Genomic DNA, 20098 nt, shown 5'->3' with positions numbered 1-20098 from the left:
TTCTTTGTGCAAATTGCGCTGCATTGTAGAACGATGTACAGATACACCATCTGCAGCAAGATGTTCTTGCAGGTCTTTGGAGGTGATCTTTGGGTTGTCTGTAACCATTCTCACAATCCTCCGCATATGCTGCTCCTGTATTTTTCTTGGCCTGCCAGACCTGGGTTTTACAGCAACTGTGCCTGTGGCCTTCCATTTCCTGATTTCATTCCTTACAGCTGAAACTGACAGTTTAAACCTCTGAATAGCTTTTTGCAGCCTTCCCCTAAACCATGATACTGAACAATCTTTGTTTTCAGATCTTTTGAGAGTTGCTTTGAGGATCCCATGCTGTCACTCTTCAGAGGAGAGTCAAACAGAAGCACAACTTGCAATTGGCCACCTAAAATATCTTTTCTCATGATTGGACACACCTGCCTATGAAGTTCAAGGCTTAACAAGCTAATACAACCAAATTGGAGTTGCCAGTAATCAGTATTGAGCAGTTACATGCATTCAAATTAGCAAAATTACAAGGGTATCCACATTTTTGAACAGCCAGTTTTTCACATTTGATTTAATTTCATAAAACTGAATACTGATTCACTAAAAATCGTTGTTCAGAAAACACCCCAGTACTCAAATGTTCCTGGGAAATGAAAGACATGTCACTTATCTTTTTTGTTGAAAGTGGAGTAAATTATTATGCAGGCTGAGAGGGGTTCCCAAACTTTTTCATATCTCGGTCTGTCTATCTATCTCCTGGGGCCACCAAAAGATATTCTGCTAAGTCTTATAAAAAAAAAACTACTGTACATGAATTCTCATATGGTAAGAGGAGTTATTACAGGCCAATTAGGCATGATGCACATAAGCTCTTTTAATTGGCTGCTCATAAAAACCAATTACTTGGTGTGACCATAAGGAGGGTGCATAAGTTAGAGACAATCTATAAAGCTTCATGTGATTATTACTCAGAAGGCCCAGGCACATTTGTAAATCACATCGAAAAAAAAGGGACCAACCTTATAGTATACATTTAAATACAATTTCTTTGTTTATTTGGAAAACAACAGTTAAATTTGTTATGAATGAACGAGAAATCTTCGGGCCTAAGCCACAATATAAATTGCATATTAAAAAAGACTGGTATTTGGGAGGGATATAGGAACATTGTGTACAATCTGTTTCAATCATCAAGTATGCCTTAGTATAGAATTATTTGTTAAAAATTACAGAACTTCTAAACCTATAAAATGTATTTACAAAACACAAAAGTTTAGCAAACAGTTCATTACTAAAGACGTTTCTTATAAATTAAATAACTTTTTTTGTGTTTTCTTTTATAGAAACAGTCCTTTCTCCGGTCATTTGCATTGTGTTTCATGTAACCACGTTATCTTACAAATAAAGGAGAAAAAAAAAAAAAAAAGTTCAAGTATGAAAAAAGTGCATTATTGCAATATTACCTCTTCTCAAGTCCGAAAATATTTGGGGGTTTAGTAAAAGAGTTGTGTAAAACGTAGTAAAATGATCAGTGCCAATCACGCATCCATTAACAAAGCCCCATTATTGTCCATAAACTCCAAAAGCAGCAGAAACACGACTAGGCAAATGTGTATCTGGTGAGCGCTGTTCTTTTTTTAATCCATTCAGGGCTTCTGCTTCATCCTCTGCAATACTAACCATTGGTTATCCTTCATGGGCTGCAGACACCTGCATGTTTCCAAGTTCATCTTCATCATCAAGTGTCCTTTTGAGACTTCCTACATAGAACAGAGAATGTCAACTTCCAAACGTAAAAACTAGTCAACCAGTGGTTAAGGGTAGTGCGACATAGTGTCCTATGACTTCCTCGCTGCTACTAGCCAATCAAGGTCCTTACATTTTGACTAGTGTATAATTACCCATGGCATTCTATCCTGATTTCATGCCAGAGAGAGCCACGAGTAAATAAAGGAAAGCTCCCAGGTTATTGCTAAAGAACAAATAAAAGGCATTTGCATTAAAGGAATTGTTCAAGATAAAAAATAAAATCTGGGTAAATATATAGTAAGCTCAAAGTTATAAATGTTTCTCATACAGTTAGTTAGCCAAAAATGTAATGCATAAAGGCTGGAGTGACTGGATGTCTCAAATAATAGCCAGAACACTACTTCTTGCTTTGCATCACTCTCAGAGGGAACACACAAAAAGCCAAGCGTTATTGAATAGCCTTGATTCAAACTGCTGCTCCGTCACTGGCAACCACTGGAATAAGCTCAAATGTAGAATATGTAAATCAAAGGCTGATTATTGTGCATCCACACAACATGTTTCAGGCAGCAAGGGCCCTTTTTCAAGTGTTAAAAAACATGTGTGGATGCACAATAAACACTAATTAGTAGGGATGCACCGAATCCAGGATTCGGTTCGGGACTCGGCCGAATCCTTTTGCCTGGCCGAACCAAATCCTAATTTGCATATGCAAATTGGGGAGAGAAATCACGTGACTTTTTGTCACAAAACAAGGAAGTAAAAAAAGTTTTCCATTTCCCACCTTTAATTTGCATATGCAAATTAGGGTTCGGATTCGGTTCGGTATTCGGCTGAATCTTTCACAAAGGATTTGGGGGTTAGGCTGAATCCAAAAAAGTGGATTCGGTGCATCCCTACTAATTAGCAGGTCAGGGCCGGAACTAGGGGTAGGCAGAAGAGGCAGCTGCCTAGGGCGCAACGATTAGGGGGCCCTGGGCAGCTACCTCTTTTGCCTACCCCTAGACTGGACTCACCTGGAACTTTGCGTATGCAATGCGCCCCAAACGTTACTACGCATGCGCACCCGCGCCGTTACTGCGTATGCGCACCGGTGCGTGTGACGGAGGAAGGGAGGGGGCGAGCTGGCAGCTGGCCTGCCTTGGGCGCCCGGCTTGCCTGGCCCGCCTCTGTAGCAGGTACTCTGCTTCTTGCCTTTGATTCACATATTCTACATTTCAACTTCCTGCTTTGCAGCTCTCCTGGTTTCCACTGATTGGTTACCAGGCAGTAACCAATCAGTGACTTGAGGGGGGTCACATGGGTCATAAATGTTGATTTTAAAACTGAGCTGAATGCTGAGGATCAATTGCAAACTTACTGAACAGTTATGTCCGATGTGCCCCCCCCCCTTTCGAGTCACTGACTGACTCAGAGTTATAGAGCTGAAAAGCAGGAAGTTGTGTTCTGGCTATTATGTTAGACATCCAGTCACTCCCGCCTTTATACATTATATTTTTGGATAACTATATTAGAAACATTATTTATTTTGTACAGCCTATTTAAGCAGTTTTTATTTTTACACTGAACTGTTGCTTTAAAGCTGACACAACATGCCATTTAGCAGGGTTCTGGAGAACAGACACAATCACAGCTGAACATGTGTGTGTGTGTACGAGTTCTCCACAGGAAGTAGATCTCTTTGTGCTTAGATGTGTATTTGAGAAGGCCACAGTGACCAGAGTAAAGAAGTGCAAAGTGATCATGGAGAAGAGAGTGGGGAATAAATACCAGAGCAATGGCAACAGTAAGTAGAGAGTGAATGAGAAAGGCAAATAAATATGCAGGCACCAACCATAGGAAGAGAAAACAATAATAATATGAGTGTTTGTGGTATTATTGCTCATGGGTGTAGGTTTCCAATAGAGAGTGCATTAAAATGCCATTCGTTTAACAAAATAGTAGCTGCTTTACCAGTAGCACCAGACTGTATACACAACGGCCTTCCCAGCTGCAGAGGGGACATCATTTTGATGGTTAACTTTGCTAGATAGATGGCTTCATATTCCTAGAATAAATAACACAGGCCTCACATTGATAAATGCATCAAATAACTTAAAGATGAAATTGAGTTTTTGGGTCAGTAACGTTCATTCAAATTTTAGATGTTTGAGTTTTTTCTTATTCCAAAATATGTACATTCGAATTTATTAAATTAGAGTAAAAAAAAAAAAATCACAAATTCGAAATATGACCTCTGATGAATCTGCTCCTTAGAGTTAGCGAAAAATGAAAGTGTTTAAAGGAATAACAATATGATGTACTGTTTCCCTGCACTTGTAAAACTGGTGTATTTGCTACCGAAAGACTACTATAGTTTATATAAACAAGCTGCTGTGTAGCCATGAGGGCAGCCAATCAAGTACAGGATACACAGCAGATATCTGATAAGTTCTGAAGAATCCCATTGTATACTACAGAGCTTATCTGTTGTGTGCTGTGTAACCTGTGCCTTTTCTCCTTTTTCAGCTTTGAATGGCTGCCCCCATGGCTACACAAGCTTGTTTATATAAACTATAGTAGTCTTTCTGAAGCAAACACTTGAGTTTTACAGTGCAGCAAAACAGTACATTATATTTTCATTACTTTAAAATACTATTTTTTTGTGTTACTGTACCTTTAACTTCCATTGTTTCATCTGACTGCTTATTCTCTTATTTTCTGATGCAATGCATGAATGTAATTACAGACATATTGTAAGCATATACCCCCCAAGTCCTATTATCTATCACCCCTACCCATCATTTCTGCTTTCTGCACCCCCTCCCCATCCTTCCTTGTAAAAAAGAAAAAAAGTCAGGCTACCTGAAGCTGGTGAACAAATCCAGCATTGGGATTGATACAGAATCTTCTTTCCTGGACATATGTAAAGGCATCCCTTGATAGAAGGGGAGAAAGGCAGTTAGGTGCAGTTACATGAACATGTACACAATTTGGATTGCTCCGCCCTCAGGTTTGAAACACCTCTCAGTTGTGCAGAGGCAGATTACCCAGACCCACTAAGCCACCTGCACAACACTAGGAAATAGTAAAGACACAAGAAGTTGATAGGACCAGAGGGGGCTAGTAACAAATCAGTATATGTAACCTGAGGGATGGCACAAAAGTTGTCAGTCATCGTCTCAATGCCACCAATGGGAAATGCACTAAAGACTTGGAAATTAAGTAATCATAACAGTTTGATGTGTACATCCAGGCCTGGACTGGCAATCTGTTGAGTCTGGCAAATGAGTAGCTGTTAAAAGATGCAATAGACAGTCATTATTTATTGGGCCTGTGGGGGCTGTTTTGGCCTCTGTGTACTCATGTCGGGGACTATGTTAAGTCTCACTCCAGACCTGTGTACATGTAATCAATTTTCAAATATATACTGGCTAATCCTGTAACATGCAAAAATAAAGTATAAGGGGAACATGGGAGCTAATTTGGCCCACTGTGGCATGCAGTTGAATAATTTCTTCATACGGATTTGTCTGGGCACTAGAAAGCTGTGTGTAGAAGAAATTATATTTCTTGGATAGGGCCCCAACGCGTTCAGAATTAAGAAATATGTTGGTTCGTTTGCTATGTAAAATAACTGAGGGTGACCCAATAGGGAAAAGTGGACTTTTAAACATACCTGTATTTTATTCCAAACGTTTCCATTATATAAGCAATTACTAAGGCGGCACTTCTAGAGATCCCTGCATTGCCGTGGATAAGGACCTTTCCTGCACAAAGCAGACATAAGATGAATTCATGAGTTTGCAATCAAAATACAAATGCACAGAAACTGGTGCAATACCAGACATTAAGCTATCCTTTACCTCTAGACCCAGTCATTACCTCTAGACCCAGTCAATAAAAACTGTGTTTATTGTCGATAAATACAGTGTTTATTGTTCTTGCAGACTACTATTTTAGGCTTATACTGGATATACTAAATAATGTATAAAGATTAACTTCGGAATACATGTACTTTGTACAAAAAAACAAAACCAAGCCTCTAGATAAAACATGCATCTGAACAAATACACATGATATATTGTTTGTTCATGACCTGCCAAGATGGCTGTCCTTTCTTTTGAAGCTTTTGTTTATTCCTATTCGTGGGTTTCACCATTCTCTATGTTTGGGGGAAAATGATGTTGCATGACCCACAACACACATCTGTGAGTCACATGAGATGTCAGAATCTAGACCTCTGACCATCTACTGTATATAATTAACTGAATATTCTGTACCATTTCTGAATTAATCAAGTTACTCCCACTCAGGATCTGTCTCTCTACATGCAGAAGTGAGTCACAGTCAGTAGCAGTAGTATATAAATTGATTTTAATGAGCAAAAGGGTGTGAGAATATTGTTCAATGTTTCTACATGTGAGCAGAAAGCTCTTCAACCTTCCAAAGCACTTCAACTGCTTTCAGACAAGAGTATAGCTAGTTCTGTTCTATTAACAGTTGGATGGCCACATGAATCTAATAAATAAAAAAAAAAAACCTTTCTGTACACATTTTAAACAGTTAATTTGGTAGTGGCAGGGGTATCCTGTATCTTGTGCTACACTGTTGTAGCTAAGCTTGTCCATATGAATGGGAGTCTCTGACAAAACATCAGACAACATCCTAAAAAAATGCTAAAAAGAAAAGTGGCACTCCAACAAATATTCTTTTATCAAATTATTGTGCAAAACAGGCATTGTATACAAACAGCATACATACCAGTGTCAGTTCCACAATAAATATATAAAAGCCACCCACACCCAGCATAAACAGTAAGACAATGGATACTTCCAGCAATAGAATCACCCCAACGATTTGGCAAAAATCAATTGTCAAGGGGAATAACATCAGAAAGAGGCCATACAACTCAACAGAATACACCAATTTGATGGGAAAATAACTGCATTTGGGGTTGACGAAGGTATAATATATCCTATGCCCTCTGTTACTAACAGATATTTTTCATAATTATGGACAGAGCTGCAGATAACCAATGTGCTTAAACAGCTGTGTGTGGGTTTTGTTTCTATAGAAAGTACAAGAAGCAGTAAACTCATATGGGCATTACCTCCAGTTTGTAAACATCCATCAATAAATTCCTTGGACTGTATGGGGGGAAAAAGAAAAAATGATCATTTAGAAAAAGGATTTGATTCTTACAGATGTACAGTTATTAAATTGCATTTTAGAGAAAAGAACAGTTCAAAGGTGTAATGTCAACTAGGCGCAATGATATCGTACCCAATGTGGGTCCAGCTCTAATGCAATATGTCGGACAGCACTTCAGATTAAAGGGGTTGTTCACCTTCTTACACTTTTTTCATTTCAGTCTGTTTCAGATAGTTCACCAAAAAAAAAAAACTTTTTCCAATAACTAGATTTTCTATGTGTGTCAATTTTTCTAATATTGAAGTGTAAAGTTTCTTTTTTTTTTTAACCTTCCTTTGTCTTGCTCAGGGTTGGGGGCGACTTTTCTAAATTGATAAAATTCTTATCTTTGTCCCTGCTGAGCAGAATCACTGGGCTTCATTACAGGCAGCTGTTAGAATTGATACAATAGTTACTAATACTCCAGAGATGCTGCTGAGAAATGTATCAACTCAATGTTACAAAATTGTAACAGTTCAGAATCTGCACCTGAATTATTGAGCTGCCAGACTGAAATACCAGAGACAGGAACATTAAACTTAGATTTTGGGAAAAACGGTAAATAAAAAATGCAAAGAAATTGAAAAAGTCTTTATTTCTGGTGAACAATCTGAAACAATTCAACTGAAAGTGTGTTTGGAAGCTGAACAACCCTCTAAATTCCGGTCTCTAGTGTCTCGGTCTGGCAGCTCAGTAAACCAGGTGCAGAATCTAAACTGTTACAATTTGACACGTTTTAAACCAAAGACCTCTGCTTTGTCTGTATTACACATCCTCATTGTACCCCTGCCTAATGGTTTAAAATGTAGTGGTAAGCACAACTTTCCTTTTTTTGCTATAGTTTAAACAGTAGCCAGCCCAGGGGATACATAGTTGGTCAGCTTGAATATATTGCAATATATGGACAAACAATACCTGTTCTGCTTAAATCAAAGGGTATTTTTTAGTAGTTTAATGGACAAAATGTCTCAATGATAAACTTAAAATATTAGCACTATCTTCATTTTTACTTGATTATAAGAAAAGAATACTTGAATAGATGAGGCTCATCAAGCAAATCTCTGCATGTTGCCACACACAGGCCAACTGTTATTCAGCCGTTACCAAAATGACTGCCCACAGACAGTATCCACATTTACAAACCCTGTGGAATTTTTCATAATTGCAGTCAAACCTTTATGTTGTGTTTTCAGGGAGACACAAAAAAAAATAAAACTGCAGAAAAAAAATGGCAACTTCAATCAAGGTTTAACTATGGTGGGACCACAAAAAAAGTGGGAATCAAGCTGTAAAATGCTATAATTGAGGTTTGACTGAATCAACTAAGAGACAAATGTATTTTTCCTTAGTGTAAATTAATAGTCAGGCAATATGAAGTTGGGGTGGATCAGAAAGAAATAAAAAAACAACACAAATAATAATAATAAAAAAAAACAACAACTTACCATTGGGAAAAAGCGAATTATGTTTTCAACTGGATTATCGGCAATGTCCAGAACTAAGTACCTGGCAACAGAAATGGAATACAATAAAGAGGTAGCATTTATGTCAAACAAAATTTCACCTAGAACTATTGATGTTCCTTATTTAACAGAAAATGTAACAGGGTTTCAATAGCTCTGCATCTTGCAGTCCTCCTACAGTTCATAACCGTTGAAAAACTAGAAATTGGAGGTCAAAATTTGCTTTTTATTTTAGAAATTTTAGAAGAAAGGCGTACACATAAGCTAACAATTAGTATGAAATATAGTACACAGTTCAATAAAATAAAAAGCATTATTAATAAACATCTACCGGTATTATATAGAGATAAGATATTTAAACAATTACTTGAACCCGGTATCTGCGTTGTAGCGAGGAAGGCCCCTACACTGGGAATGAGATCAGCTCCCAGTATGTTTAGGGAAGAACAGAAATCTGGTACATGGTTACATAGCATTAGTATGTTCAGGTGTGGATCGAATAGATGTATCATTCATTTGAATGCAATGAGACACACAAAACATTTCAAATTAGGAATTATATAAACTGCAACACAAAGGCTGTGGTTTATCTAATAACCTGTTTGAAATGTCAGACAGTATGTGGGGTCCAATATTACAAAAATTAAAAACAGGGTAAGGGAACACCTCAATGCTATTAAAACTGGCAATAACGACCCAGTTTCGAGACATTTTAAGTAAAGTCGAGACATGAAATGGGTATCGGTGCAGGGCATAGATTATTGAGAACGGAGGTAAAGTGGATTTACAAACTACACACTAGGCAGCCGGAAGGGTTAAACTCGAGGTTTGATATAAGCTGCTACTTTTAGTTTACATGCACCAGGTGGATAATGGAATTGCTACACTGTTTAAAATCTTTCTAAGAAAAAGCAATGGTTGAATGTTACAATATTGTATCAAATTATCATGTGAGATTATGGAATGAAATATGACTGTTAAAAGTGCATACATACACTCAGAGCATGAATTATATTTAGATAAAAAGGATAACATATGTTAAATTCATATGAAATTAAATTGATGTATAAACTGACTATTTACAATGAACAGATTAACTTAATTGTTTTTAATTGATTTGTATTTTAAATTTGTCTTTTAGACAAATTTAAATATTTAACATATTAATGAGTAGGAGGGGTTTAAATAACATGCATGCCAATGAGAACTGAGGTCTCTGAGGAAGTGCGTAGACACGAACCGCATCAGACCTCAGGCGCTGAGATTTGTTAATCAGATGTTAAAATAAAGACTTGCATAATCTCAGAATCTTGTGTGTGCACCAGAATGGGGGACCCGATAGGCATAGAGGAGGGGCAGACAATGTTTGATTGACAGCTGAGATTTTTAAATGAGTTTACAACAGCTATGAATGCTTTAATAAAAAATAGAAATTGGATTTCATGTTTAATTTGAAAATAACTTTTATTATACAGATTTTTGTGTCTGGGTGACAGGTCCACTTTAAGTAGAATTCAGTTGTTTTATAAAAAAAGAATACAATCAAATAAACAGTAAAGAGGATCCCCGTGATAAACTACAGCATTCCCTTAAGTTTTCACACTGGTGAACATGTCTGCTTAACTATATATCTGATTTGCACTAAGAACACTTTCTTAATACAGGTATGGCATCAGTTATCAAGAAACCAGCTCCGAAAGGCCGTCTCCCGTAGACTTTATTATAATCAAATAATCCAAATTTTTAAAAACTGGATACAAACTAATATATAATTAATCCTTATGGGATGCAAAGCCAGCCTATTGGGTTAATTTAACGTTTACATGATTTTCTAGTAGACTTAAGACATGAAGATCCAAATTACGGAAAGATTCGTTATCCGGAAAACCCCAGGTACCTAGCATAAAAGGTCCCATACCTGTATGTATTTTACAGGGTATGTTTGTATAATGTAAGTACAGGTATGGGACCTTTTATCCAGAATGCTTGGGACCTGGGGTTTTCTGGATAACAGATCTTTTTATAATTTGGATCTTCATAGCTTAAGTCTAATAAAACATCATGTAAAAATGAATTAACCCCAATAGGTTGGCTTTGACTCACATAAGGATTAATTATAGCTTAGTTTGGATCAAGTACAAGATATAATTTTATTATTGCAGAGAAAAAAGTTGATTATTTTGATAAAATGGAATCTATGGGAGACTGCCTCTCTGTAATTTTGTAAAAACTGTAATGTGTCGATTGGAATATTATAAAAAACATTTTTTTCAAATATATTTATTGTCCCTGCTTGTAAGCTAAAAGGGTTTGCAGTGATTTATTTAAAACTGTAAGTTTGGAAGCAGATTTAATTTTTTGCACCCATGAAAATATTTTTCTTTTAAAAGTAATAGTGATAATTCTATGACTATTAAAGGAGTTCTTTCCAACAATGCATGCCCTGACCGGTAACCAATAAAATCATCGATGCAGAAGTGAATGAATGTGGTCCGGACATGCATAGTAGTGAAAAATAACTGCGCTGAGAGTTTTACCAATTGATGATCTTTGCATATGAGCTTAGGGCAAATGCTGACGGATTACCTGTATAAAGAAAGTGACTGATTCCTGTTTAATAAACGTATATGGGAATGTGCTTCTTTTGCAAAGTTCACCCATTGTGGAAGAACTTTGCAAAATTTGAACATCACATTAAAAATAAACGTTGAAATGGAAAATGTTTGATCAATGCATGTAGGAAACTTGCATACATATTATTTAATTATGAACTTTTTTTTTTTTTTAAATAGGGTAGAAACTTGTTAAAGAAACGAACAGCCTGCAGCCTTTTCTACTTCGCACTTTTAGACTGAAGCCTAAAAGTATATAGCATATGGCACTTCATATGAACAAACTTACCGAAATAACTGCTGAAAGTTTGGTTTAATAAAATTAGCTTCAATGTTTTGTCTGATGCAGATGACATGGGTTATGCCACATTTCTGAAATACGGAGAGCTGGAAAAGAAAGAAATGCCTTTTGAACACACCATTAGAGAAGCTTCAAACAATGAGATTTAGTCAGACATACAATCAGGAGTTAGAAACAGCTATAACAGAGTTTTAGCTTCTCCCTTCCATACCTTGCTTTTCATTGCTGCTGAATATGGACCCAAAAATAAGCCAGGTAAAATTTCCTTAAAAAGACAAAAAGTTGAAGAATGAGAACATGAGAATACATTTAATAGGGCAATTTTTAAAACAAAGTTTTAGCTGTTGTAGCTGGTCTCTAACAACTGCATGTAGGATAGAAGACACAGACCCTTAGGGATTAGAGAGTAGAAGGGTTTATAAGTGCCTGCTGCTGCTCCAACATTGAGAACCATCAAATTAAGGGGAATGTTTAGAGATAATTATGCACAACCCATTCTGTTTATGGACATGTATGAACATGCTGGACAGGCAAAGTTGTGGGTAATTATAAGCTAGGGCCAAAAATTTCTGCCCTACTACAGGCAGTAGCCAGTTCCACATTGAATTGACTTGGTGGGTTTCAGAGAAGAATAGCGAGTCTCTGCATTTTGAGCTGAAATCTATTTGCGACGAGCTGATTCAATGCGAAAGAAAGAGGAGGCTACTACCTGTGATCGGTCAGAAATCAGCTAGAAGATTGTGGCTAGCAATTTTTGGCCCCTGTGTGGCCCTAGTCTGATGGCTAAAGAAAAAAACATTGCATAAACACTGCTCAACTCTCCAATGCTTCAAACAGAACAATAGCGAAGATGATGTTGGAGAAGAATGCGGAAAGACATCAATAACGGGGAAGAGCACCCATGCCATATGCACATTGTATCGACATGCAGAACAACTATATCACCTGAGCTTACCAATCTAATGAAAAGGTAGTTTCATCATATGCTCCCCTTACCTGCTCCAACTAAACACTATCATATAGTCTCAAATTACTTAACCCTTCTCACAAGAAATCCTGTTAATGTCATACACATCTCTATTCATTATTGCATTCCTGTCCTTTCCAATGGACACTAAAACACTTTATGCCCAGGACTTCTTTCACTCCTGCAACTCTTTTTTAAGAAGTTGGGGTAGGTGTTCTCTTAACAACCAATAAAAACATTTCCTTTACCCCCATCCATCTAATTTCTACACTCAAGCTTTTTTTTCCCTTACTTCAAAATTCTACTGTTGTTGTGTACTTTTGCAATTTACATTCATTTTTTATCTTTAGCGGTTTTAGATGAGCGTTTTTACATTACTAATTCCAGGCTGTTGACTAAACTTAGAACTTCAACTCTACGTTAAGTGAACCCAGTCAGTGAATAGTCAGTGAATGGAAAATTACTGACAATCTTGGTCTTCAAGAGGGCTGCTGAGTTGAAGCCTAGCTAGCACAAAAAAATTCTAAAATGATAATCATCTTATAAAGCATGAATTTAAAAATGCAAAAGTGCTCAGAGAAACAACCTGAGTTAATTTAGATAATTTTTTTAAAAAGTTTACACCGCTTTAAATAAATAAATAAACAGAACATACTATATCACAAAAACATTGATCCCTCTGTCCAGCAAGTACTACAATCCCGACTTACAATAGTTTGGAAAACGTGTATGTTCATTGACTTATCTTTATTGGCTATATATACACACACATGTTCTTTCTACTGCCCTTCAAATTCCCCTTCCTAGTAGCGTGGTATTACTATATTTACATACAAGGACATTATACAAGAACCATGAGGTAATAAGTAATGTTGGGATGCTTTTGGAGCTTTATATGACAAATATGATATTAGCAGCATATTACTAATAAGAAAATTCCTTGCAAAAGGTGCAAGAATCTGACCGATAGTTTTTTGAAATTCTGTAAAAACCGTTAATACATACCTGCATTTCCCTTCTCATTGGATAGGCCCAGTCCTTTGGGAAAATAAACAAACAGCATGTAAATTGAATTGCAATGAATGTATAAAATGACGATAATAGGTTTAATAAAAATAATATGACCCAAAGCTCCATTTTGCATTAAAGTTTGTCCCATTAGCTTATGAGTACAAAGACTAAATATCATTAATATGAATGCCAAGGTTCTTCTGAATAATATAATTACTCAAGCATGTGGCATGTAGAGACCCCAAATCTGAACATTTTGCCCCCTGCAAACTAAACAGAGTTTCAGGTGTAGGTTTATTCAAAAGTTACAGAATTTAATTCAAAACCTGCAATTTACAAAAACCCAAACAATTTACAAATGTATGTAAGCAATGGGATTATTTGGGGGAACACGAAAATATGTTTAACAGCTCCTGACTACAGTGATACCAATTATCGCCAAGTAACTGAAAATGTGTGTGTGTTTCTAGACACACACACACAAAATTGCATTACAATTTTAATTTTGGCTACAGACACCAAGTGCAATTTTTGTGTGATATATATATAACAAAAAAAATCACACTCAACAGGCTCAGTTAGGGTAAATTATTATAACAGACAAGCAAAAGTAAATCCAACTTAGATCATATCATAGTGATCTTCCTCAGGGGGGAAAAAAACTAAGTGGTCTTTTTTTTGGTTATTTTGTACACATGTTTACCTGCACTCAGGCATTGTTTTGGTTTGGGGGGTACTAAGCACACTTTCTGAAACACTGGGGACAGTTAAATAATGTCCAGATTAATTGAATTTTTCATCCTTGAGGGAAAAGAAATGTCTTAAAATCCTCCTAAAATGTAGTCTTAGCAGTCAGTCTGGATAGCAAAATATAGCATAAAATATAATGAATAGAATACAGAAATATAGTATCAGTATCCTGTATATGTACAGAGAGACATTATTGGCATTTGACCTAAGTACATGTAGGAGGGTTTTGCACACCTTTACTTAAGAAGTCCCCATAAGGGGGGCTAGCCAATTGCTGGTCTTGTTTTGCATGGAAAATTGGAATTGTAGGCAGGCACCAATCCGGAACACCAAAGAGTAGAATCCAGGAGTCAAAGTGTTAGCTGGCAGTTCGGTATTGGCCAGGGGCGTTGGGTTCCCCAAGTCATCACCATGACTTTAGGCCCGATTTGCTGTTAATTGGTGCCAGAAGAGCCTGAGGTAGAGTAAGCCACAGTAGAAGTCAGTGTCAGGAAAGATCCTGTAATAGCTCACTCTAGGCGTGAAAGTTAGGATAAGGATATTTAGTAAATCAGTCAGTGAGGTTTAGAAGCCTCTGGTGTGATCCGCCAGTACAGGGACTTAAGCATTTAGGAATAGGAGATTCCTTAAGTAAGGCACCACTGTGAACATCTGCTAGGGCTTGGAACTAGTTCACCTATAAGTCAAGTACTACCTCTGGGCATTCACAATTGCTAGGCTTGTATAACATCATGTCTTATGATTAGGCTTGTATAACACCATGATTATGTCTTTAGTATGTGTAAAGTGATTGTTACTGTACCAACTGAAAAGTACCAGCAAATAGTTTGTTGAGAGATCCAGCAAATAAAGAGTTATCATTTGATGCAAGAACCAGTGGCACCCAAGCTAATGTGAGATCAGGGTCTGTGAGTGTGAGACTGAGTGGTTAAAGGGGACCTGTCACCCTAAAAAAAAAAATGTCCAAATCATTTTTGATCATGTTGGCTCCGAAAAATTAAGCTTACTTACACTGCATTTATTATTTAAATGTTTGCTTCAGTCTTGGAATTACACAATCACAGCACACAGGCAGGAGACATTTGGTGTACACTGATATTAAGACAAGTTGTGTAATCACCCAAAAATCTTGTGTATGTGCCTGAATGGAGGCCTAATACCCATACACATTGCCCTACACAATTATAGTGTGTGAGGAGGAAGGGGGGAATGTGGCCTCTATGCCTCAGGAATAGAGGGAGGTCAGGTAATATTTGATTGACAGCTCAGATATTTAAACACCTTTATAACAGGTATGGATGCTTTAATGAAAAAAAAACTATTTGGGTTCCATGTTTAATTTGCAAACGACTTTTGTTATACAGCTTTTTTTGTGTAAATGACAGGTCCACTTTAACTCTTCCCCCACAGCAAGGGCCTGAGAGAGTGCCCCATGCTATATACTGGGAGTTGCAGAGTCTTGTGCAGGCCAAGTCTGAGGTGCAGCATCTGAAGGTAATACAGTGTGAGCAACCCGTCTCCTAAACAGTGTTACATACAAAAAAATCTGAAAAACATAGAAAGCTCAGAATCATTGGACAATATGTATAAGCTGACTGGTTTACAAGGTGGGTCTAGGTCAGGTCCAGACTGAGAATCAAAATAGGCCCTGGCATTTCAGGTACACAAAGGCCCAATCAGCCCACACAGAGGCCCAAACAGCCCCCCATCAGCCCACTAAATAGTGACTTTCTATGGCACCTTATAGCATTTACCAGAACCCACAGATTGCCAATCCGGGCCTGGTCAAAGTGCTCATACCCCAGACCATTTTGCAATAGGGAGCAAACCACGAGTAGATGTAATAGTAGGCAGGTAACAATCCCAAACCTCAAGATGTAGAATCCAGGAAAGAATAATATTTGTAAATATATGTTCTTAATTTAAATTATGATTAGGCTGTTATTTTTAATCATAATGTCAACTTATTTTGATGAAAATGCCAGGCTTGTGGATTGTACATCTTGAGTTTCCATACATGTGCCTGAATACACAGTGTATTGCTCAGCAGATTGAAACACAGGCCACACGTCTATCTTCTCCTGGTAAGTACAGATCTGGGATTTGTTTGTGTATAGAAGGAACGCTTTTGTGTCTACTACTCTAAAAACATTTTACTTCTATATGGCTTTAGATACAGGTATTGGACCTATTATCCGGAATCATCGGGACCTGGGGCTTTCCGGATAACGGGTCTTTCCGTAATTTGGATCTTCACACCTTAAGACTACTTGAAAATCATGTAAACATTAAATAAACCCAATAAGCTGCTTTTATTTCGAATAAGGATTAATTATATCTTAGTTGGGATCAAGTACAAGCAACTGTTTTATTACTACAGAGAAAAAGGAAATCATTTTTAAAATTTTGGATTATTTGATTATAATGGAGTGTATGGGAGACGGCCTTTCCGTAATTCGGAACTTTCTGGATAACGGGTTTCCGGATAACGGATCCGTGTAATAGAGGAAGGAGTGAATGCAGGAGATGGCCAGCTGTGCATTAGTAAACAGCAACATGTGAGTTGAATTAAAGAGCAACAAATCGGCTAAACATGACTATCAGTAACAGAAGCCCAGTAATGGCAGCTCCACAGGCTGCAGCACAATCACACAGTTACAGGTTGCAGCCCCACTGCTGGAAGCCTGAGAGAAGTCACATCCACACACCGTTGCACAGCTAGAGAAATAATGGGGGAACAACTCAGGAAATCCTATATTGAGGAAGAAGAAGAAGGCTACAGAGTGGTCGGCTATGGGCAGCCCCTCCCTGCAGAAGCCGGCACAAATAACAGGCCTCACCTCAGCTTCTTCCTTGCACAGGGGCAGAGAAGGGAACTGCAACTTCACGTCCTCCATTCTCAGCAGCCTCAGCACTCGCCAGCCGGGAAAGGGCTTTGGTGTAGCAAGTGGCTCAATATGACAGACGCAACGCAACAACTAACCCGGCAATAGCATCACACTCTAGCGCCCCCGGCGCCATGCTGCAGCCTACAAACCGACGCGCACACAAAGCTCTCGGTGACGGGAGCGCGCACGTATAGTATCCCACGCTCAGGCGAGTTGCGTCAGTCTCTACATCAGGACTGTGAGCGGAGCCCTAGGCAAGCGATCAAAGCTAACCTCCCTTTGTGCTCAGGGTTGCCAGGTTGCCGGTTTTCCAGCCAAATGGGGCTACTAATTTAAAGCCAAGGCGGTTTTGAAATTACAAACTAGCAAAGGTGCGGATTTGGGCTACTTTTTGGGCCTTTGGTTACTTTGGAAGCCAGCCAAATAAGTTTTTTCTTGCCCTAATGTGCCATGCCTAAGTCTCCTCCCAGAGCATGTTGGATAATGTAGTTTTTGTGTAACAATTTCCCAACTGCCAAGTTTAATGTTGGACTATAATACCCAGCATGCAATGGGACGGACGTGTAGAAGTCGGGAGTTATCCGATTTTGGGATCTGTACCTAGGGTTGCCACCTGGCCGGTAAAACACCTGCCGGGGCCTGTATTGCAAATTTACCGGCAATGTAGCTGCCGGTAATTTGTAATACTTTTTACAAAATCGCTTGCCCGCCTATGAAAACTTACATTTTCTTCGGCTTCGGGCAGTGGCCCGCCTCTTTTGTGATGCTACCCTTGTGTCCCCTTTTGCGGCGCCCCTTGTCGTCTCCGCCCCTTTTTGCGTCACGTCCCGCCCCTTTATTTTCCACCCTCACCACTGGCCGGTAATTTTTTTTTAAGAGGTGGCAACCCTATCTGTACCCCAGTCTCCTGCACATTTTGCAGTGACTTTCCTCAATTTCAGACAATTTTGGAGCAAAAATCTGCTGGCCACCAAAATATCTGGAGGTTAAGCTGTTTTACCAATATTTATTGAAATTGTATATGTATTAGGGTTTTATGGGACCCCTATACCTCCTAGGCCCCCCTCTGTAGTTACGTCCCTGGTGACTCGTCCCAGCTTGCTTCATGGAAAAATTTGCGAATTTTCTAGGGATGAACCGAATCCACTATTTTGGATTCGGCCGAACCCCCAAATCCGTCGTAAAAGATTCAGCAGAATACCGAACCGAATCCTAATTTGCATATAAAAATTAGGGGTGGGAAGGGAATAAACATTTTTACTTCCTTGTTTTGTGACAAAAAGTCAACGATTTCCCTCCCGCCCCACTTTGCATATGCAAATTTGGATTTGGTTTGGCCGGGCAGACGGATTTAACCTAATACTGCTGTAGTCCTGGGTTTGCTTCCTCTGTAGTTACACCCCTGATGCTCCCCACCTCACCCCCAATTTTCTTGCAAACTTCTGTTAATACTAATCGAAAAAAGGTTTATTTGCCCTTATTAATTGGCTTCACGGAATCTTGTTTAGGTCAATCTTCACTTCTTTGTCATGGCAACAGGCCCTGCAACTGTAGAAATCTATAGGGGTTGGGGGCATGTTCTCTTTGCTACCTTCCTATTGTGTCCATGTGACCTCTGATGTATAGTGATCGTGATCTCTGATCATGGTGCAGGGTCCTTCAATTTTTCTGGGAACTCGCAGTACTACCCTGATTAGTGTTGCTTTCAGTTAATATACAACCAGTATACACTAATGGAGAAAGAAATCTCAGGTGTTGCAGCAGGCCTGCCATGTTTCACTTGCTGTTTGTCTGCCAGCTTGGGTTCACGTGCTTCTTACTTTACCCAATATATTCAGTCTCTGACTGCCCAGCTCATACTAATCTACACCCGTCAGCAGTTTGGCATGCAGTGCCAAGAGTTGTAGATCAGGAGCTAGTGTTTCAGTTTTTAGTATTGTATCTATACCATTATTATTAACAAATATTTATAAAAAATTAACATATTCCACAACACTGTTCAATAAATATTACATAAAAAAACAATACAAGAAGTAAAGGAGGCCCTGCCCAAACAAGCTTTCTCAAGTTATAGAGTAGAATTTCAGGCATTGTAGATTCTATGCATGTAGCTTCTAGCTAATTTTGTATGACTGTATGACTTGTATGCTGACTGCAAGCAGTGAAATGAAGGCACACTTTAGACTTGGACACAAAAAGCTCTTTCAAGAAACGTAAGTACTTTCTGCTGCCTCAAGCTACATGGAAAGAACTGTGTTATGCTGCTCCATGGTCAACTATATCTACCTTTGCTCGGTTTTAAGAACTAGATATAGAAGTAGCAAAAAGGGCACCCTTTGGTCATAAAGCACTGTCTTCAGTCTTGTCTGACTCATGTTTTAGTCAATTACTGCTGGGGTATATCCCATTGGTGGCCACTGGCATACAGAAGAACATCATAAACAGAAAATTCTATCCACAGTTAACTCTGTGGCTCTTCCTAACATTTAGTTGTTCCTCTCAGTAAGGTGGTTGGCCCAAATGGAACAATATTAAGGTAGCCATAGATGGGCATGGTTCCTTATATGGTATCTGTTTGTCCAGAAAATATGTATGTATGTTTAACTTTATAAGTAAAGTTCTTTATTTGTAAAGAACTAAACCCTAAATACAAATATGGATAAAAATGCAATGTTTTGTATTCTAAACTTATTGCACCAGCCTAAAGTGTCAACTTCTCAATAGCTGCAATGATCCAGGACTTCAAACTTGTCACATCACAGGGGGTCACCATCTTGGAAAGTGTCTGCGACACTCACATGCTCAGTGGGCTCTGACCAGTTGTTGAGAAGCTTAATTTAGGGGTTATTACCTATTATCTAGCAGAAAATTGGGTTGGCCTGTAATATAAGCTGACATTACAGGGCTGATTATTAAATTCTGATGCTAGTTGCACTGGTTTCTGTGCTGCCATGTAGTAATTATCTGTATTAATTACTAATCAGCCTTATACTGTGACATTTCTATTCTATGTGCACTGTATATTGTGAGTTGGTCCCTAAGCTCAGTAACGGACAGCAGCACAGAGCATGTGCAGTGAATCAGCAGAAAAGATGGGGAGCTACTGGGGCATCTTTGTAGACACAGATCTTTACTGCTCAAGGGCTGTGGTTGCCTTGGGCTGGTACAGAAGCACAAAACAATGTACAACATTTCGAGCC

General features: G+C 38.4%; 1 protein-coding gene across 1 annotated transcript; it reads right to left on the bottom strand.

The window, feature by feature from the left end:
- Positions 1-1017: 1017 nt before the first annotated feature.
- styx.L (serine/threonine/tyrosine interacting protein L homeolog) lies at positions 1018-17049 on the bottom strand. The gene is given in 10 exon segments (NM_001096064.1): positions 1018-1745; positions 3688-3781; positions 4579-4651; positions 5393-5483; positions 6827-6863; positions 8352-8412; positions 11271-11368; positions 11494-11547; positions 13255-13287; positions 16851-17049. Coding segments are annotated over 10 exon segments (672 nt in total). The 5' UTR covers positions 16908-17049; the 3' UTR covers positions 1018-1671.
- Positions 17050-20098: the final 3049 nt, after the last annotated feature.

Source organism: Xenopus laevis, chromosome 8L (assembly GCF_017654675.1).
Source record: "Xenopus laevis strain J_2021 chromosome 8L, Xenopus_laevis_v10.1, whole genome shotgun sequence".
In the NCBI taxonomy this organism is placed as follows: domain Eukaryota; kingdom Metazoa; phylum Chordata; class Amphibia; order Anura; family Pipidae; genus Xenopus; species Xenopus laevis.
This window is presented reverse-complemented; position numbering and strand designations above follow the sequence as displayed.